This window comes from Oncorhynchus tshawytscha, linkage group LG03 (genome assembly GCF_018296145.1).
Source record: "Oncorhynchus tshawytscha isolate Ot180627B linkage group LG03, Otsh_v2.0, whole genome shotgun sequence".
NCBI lineage: Eukaryota > Metazoa > Chordata > Actinopteri > Salmoniformes > Salmonidae > Oncorhynchus > Oncorhynchus tshawytscha.
The window spans coordinates 19,109,926-19,114,999 of NC_056431.1; the positions used below are offsets into that span (position 1 = coordinate 19,109,926).

Genomic DNA, 5,074 nt, shown 5'->3' on the forward strand with positions numbered 1-5,074 from the left:
TTACCATTAGTAAATGATTAACAAATGCATTGACACCATTAAATGATACATTAGTTGATGCCACTAATGTAGCCATATGGTAAAGTGTTAGCAGCATCTTGATGTTTCTATGTTTCTGTTCTTACACTAGGCGATACACTGTATTATACCCAGGGATAGAAATTAAGCTAGCCCGCTAACCCGTGGCTAGTACCTTTCAGACTGGGCTAGTAGAAAATGTGCCCGACTAGCCCAGCAGCTAGTGACATTTTGTCTTTTCAAATATTGCGTATTTATTTTGGACCCAGGCCAGTAAAAATTGCAGTCTGCTATCCTGGCTGGCCAGTGGCCAATATCTTTAAGTTCCATCCCTGACCATACCACTGCAAAAGTATAATGTATATAACTTACATTGAATATCCAGCTGAACAACTGTGGCTTTTCTTTACCGAGTGCATGCAGTGCTTCACAGCAGTACTCCCGCTATCACTTGCTTTACTGTCTAAGGTGAAGCTCTCTCCAGATCCTAAAAGGACCGCCTCAGTCCCATTGATTTTGTACCAGGTGTAGTTCTTCACTGCAGGGTTGGCATTGCTGTTGCAGGTCAGGGTCACAGAGCTGCCCTCTACCACTGAACCAGAGGGACTGACTGACACTGAGGTGTTCTTGGGAGGGTCTGGGGGAAAGAAACAATAGATATTGTATGTCAAGATTCAATTTAGTGTGTGTTATGATACTGTCTATAGTTGAAACTATTGTTCATATTTGGTTTCATTGTGTACATACACATTCCAATTAGTTGAATGACAGGTGAGTTCTTGGTTCCATGGTCATTGATGGCTTCACAGTAGAAATAACTGTCATCTGCTGGTACCTGGACAGTTAGCATTCTGCTAGCCCTCACTGTTGAAACCTGCTCTCCAATAACTCTGTACCAGTTGTAGCGCCACACTTCTGGGTTAGCATTGCTGCTGCAAGTCAGAGTCACAGAGCTGCCCTCTACCACTGAACCAGAGGGACTGACTGACACCGAGGTGTTCTTGGGAGAGTCTGAGGGAGAGTGCACAGAAAGTTGTCAAATTCTATAGAAATAATTAACTTACCATACATGAATCAAACCTACCATGCATGAATCAACTTACAAAGAACAGCGACTGTCAGATCAGTTTTGATGATTTATCACTCTTGCCAGCTTGTCGTTTGTACAGCGCAGTGCAGGAGATCTTCTCTCCATGGTGGACATGTGAAGCGGTAAAGTTCAGGATAGAAGTTATGACTCGATTCGGAGTCACCTGCAAATCCTCCACACTGTCACTCAGTGTGGGGTCCATGTCAGAGTTGGAGGGAGTGAGGGGCAGGTGCTGCAGCAGAGCAGATCAGACTCACTGAGGTCCCCTCCATCACATTTACTGTTGCTGGACTTAGAGTGGGTTTGGATGGATTTTCTGAGGGAGTAAAAACAACAACTTATATTACATGAGCAGTGCATTAAATACAGCAGGGTTCAAACCTGCAACTTAAAATGAACACAACACACACAACACAAAAACTAGCATATTCTAATGATACTCTACCTTTTACATAAATTGTGACAAGTTCTGGAAAATTATATCTCAGAGCATTGTCACATTCAATTCTAAATGAAAAGTAGTCATTGAGATAAGATGTGAGGTCATTCAGGATTGTGGTACATTCCTTCTGCTGCATGTTCCCAGTTAGATTCCCTTGAATGGTGTTTAAGCCTGTTCCTGTGAGACTAGAATCAAACACCTGTACTTCTGTCCACCCTTTCCTCCATATTCCTTTACATGAAGTTGTGAGGAACGACTCAAATCTAGATGGCAGTGTAAATGAGCAGGGAATGTTCACACAAGATCCACTCAGAGCCTTTATATTCTGAGGCATCAGAGCTGCAAAGTCGAGGCACAGAACACCTGAAATACACACAGCAAAATATTAGACTGGGTGTTAGGTTATTTTCAACTTCACTAGGGTGTTGTTTTTTCCTACAAACCGCAAAAAAATATGCTGGCTAGTTATTTAGCGATGTGCAGAATAATCTGGCTAGCATTTTGGGGGGATGTAGCAATACTAGTAGACATGGATTGTATGAACTATCCTTTTAAAGGCCCCGTGCAAATGTTTTTATCTCAATATTTAAAAAATCTGGGTAACATTAAAGCAACTTCCTGTAATAGTTTTTTAAAATGTTTATTTATTTATTTATTTCTCAAGCAAGAATTGTGTTAGGAATGTCTGGGAGTGGGGAAGGGCACATAATGGTGCATTAACCACAGTGTGGCTCAATCCACCTGAGCAGAGAAGGGATATGTAACCTTAAACTAAGTTATTGGCAGAGAGGTTTGAAACGCTCTTTGTATTTGTCTATTAACTTTACCCCCCTGGTGAACTGCACCCATGCACAACCTGCTGATTAGAAGGTCCTGTATTTCAACCAGCCACTATCGGGAAATAACACCGATCACATTATTACAGTGTTAGTTTCATCAGCTGTTGTATAAATATGATACTAAACACAGGAAAAACTGAATGTTGACTGCACTGGGCTTTTAATAAGGATCAGAACACTAATCATGTTTCCATCCAGTTTTTATGCGAGTAAAGTCATACCGTATAACAACTAAGAATCATGATGGCAGAAGCTAGGTTTACATCCAATTGACGACAGATTTTCATGCGAATATTATAAAATCCGATAAAGACAATATATGCATTTTACCACCATTGGTGTTTCCACCAAACGGAGTAGTTGGGGATAAAAATCAGTGCATGATGACATAGTGCACACAAAATGTACATTTTCGCTTAAATTTCCATGTACCAAATCTAAATCTAAAGTTCATAGTGTTTCCATCGCATTTCAGCTCATATTTTCTTCATGCAGACTTTTAAATATTCACATGAAAATCTGTCACCAATTGGATGAGAACCTAGCTACAGATAACCTATCAAATGTAAATGGTTAAGTGCAATGGGAGATGCTAGAAAGCAGTGCATCAGACCCAGCCTTTCCCACAGCAACCCACCTTGCAGCAGACCACCAATGAGGATGAGTCTTTCAGCTCCTGTGATGTGCATGATTCTCTGTATCAGAAAGGGCCAGATGACCTGCTTTTTAACACTGTCTGGACAGACAGACATACAAGTTCAGTACAGAGGCAGCAGACACACTTCATTACATTGTCTTCATTTTTTTTAAACATGAAACCAACAGTGAAAATAACTTTTAAATAAAGTCAAACACATCAAAATGTTGACATTTTTGTTTTGATTTGTCATTAATAGAATGATTCCATATAGATTCTGATTGTAGGGAACTGAAACAGCATTGACCCTATTCTCCACAAAACAGTCTGTGTTTTCTTGCTTTTTAATTGGACATGTTGGCTACACTACAAACATTTGTATCATGATGAGATTTGAATCCTAGTAATATGAACATATTTCTCACATAAATATAGAATGAAAAAATATGTTATTTCATTATACCTTGAAGCCAATGAAGCTGTGTTGATTCTGAGTAAGTTTAAATAACTAAATGAAGCATAATGAAGTCAAACAGGTTCATATTTTGGGTGTAGATTCATTTCCATTGAAAATACTGACCAATACAAAATGAATGAAGCGTCCAAAGATGTGAGCTGATACGGTTGATATTTGTGTTCATCTAGATGTATCCTACGCCTGACCCACTAAAGATAATGTAGTATTGTTGAACTTGACAATATCTACAATTCGATTTTAATTAGATGCTATCAATATCTGAAATGTGTTCCCAAATCCAACTCATCTGAAAATAGGGACACATGTACATAAACTTTCAAATGCTTCTCCACATTACAAAATTGGGACAGTCACATGAATTACCATAACAGAAATAGTACAAACAGAAATAGTGTCTTTGACCTCTTACCAGTATTCACGCGATGGTCATCTGTTCAAATCCAACGCACAATTCAGGCTATATAAATGCCACCTGATGTGGTGTCTGTTGTCTAGCTGCCTGGCACTGCAGACATTCAGAAGAAGTGGCACTGCTGTTTGCAAGACACAGAATTTTCCTTCGTTGAATAAGCGTCAACCCACAAGTGATAGCCTCCATCTGTAGTATCAAATGATCATCAGATTTTCTTTTCAATCACAGTTACTAGTGAAATATATCAAGCTTCACAAGGAAGGCAACATCCTCTGATTCCAGATGAAATACAAGCAGACATATAATCCAGTGACCTGTAAATTACACAGAAAGCTACAGCCCCTTGCAATATTTCTCTTTATTTCTCTTGTTTAAACATGTTTTATTTTAAAGGAATACAGCCAACAGTAATTCATCCAGAGATTTAAATCCACAAATGTAATCATGTAGTTTCAAGTCTATTTTCACAGCGAGTTCCAGTTTAATGGGGCAATAACTGCTCAAGACATCTGTGGCTGAAGGAAATGACACGTTTGACCTGTTGCATAACTTGTTACTTTCCATAGTTACGACTCAATGGGCCACCATTCAAATCAGAAGTAAAAGCAAACTTTAATGTGGATATCCTAAACGTACAATTCAAAGGGCTTAGAAAGAGAGAAATTACATGAAGAAATTAATAAAAAGTCTCTGATGATGAATTTGTGTTAATGTTACTCTACAAAATATATTAACCCTTCGGTGTTGAGGAGATAATATACATTATATATATACAATATACATAATATATAATATAATATACATATACATACATATATATATATATATATATATAGTAACTATCAAAAGTTTGGACACACCTACTCATTCAAGAGTTTTTCTTTATTTTTACTATTTTCTACAATGTAGAATAATAGTGAAGACATCAAAACTATGAAATAACACATGGAATCATATAGTAACCAAACAAAGTGTTAAACAAATCAAAATACATGGAAATGCAATTTCCAAGAACATGACTGTCGTTGAATAATAGCCATTTAGCTGGCAGGTATCTTCACTGACATTATCAATCTCTCCCTGACCAGTCTGTAATACCTACAAGAACGCCAAGGTAACCTGTCTAAATGATTATCGCCCTATAGCACTCACATTTGT

General features: G+C 38.1%; 1 protein-coding gene and 1 long non-coding RNA gene across 2 annotated transcripts; both read right to left on the minus strand.

Moving 5' to 3' along the window:
* Positions 1 to 390: 390 nt before the first annotated feature.
* On the minus strand, positions 391 to 1,310 carry LOC121841002 (sialoadhesin-like; the record flags this gene model as incomplete). The annotated part of the gene is given in 3 exon segments (XM_042306698.1): positions 391 to 655; positions 766 to 1,029; positions 1,169 to 1,310. Coding segments are annotated over 3 exon segments (671 nt in total), but the record flags the coding sequence as incomplete, so codon positions are not given.
* A 26-nt stretch (positions 1,311 to 1,336) lies between these two features.
* Positions 1,337 to 4,727, minus strand: LOC121841663. The gene is made up of 4 exons (XR_006080700.1): positions 3,914 to 4,727; positions 3,027 to 3,125; positions 1,554 to 1,913; positions 1,337 to 1,424 (listed from the first exon to the last, which is right to left on the minus strand). It is a non-coding gene; the product is annotated as an uncharacterized LOC121841663 (long non-coding RNA).
* Between the last annotated feature and the right edge of the window lie 347 nt (positions 4,728 to 5,074).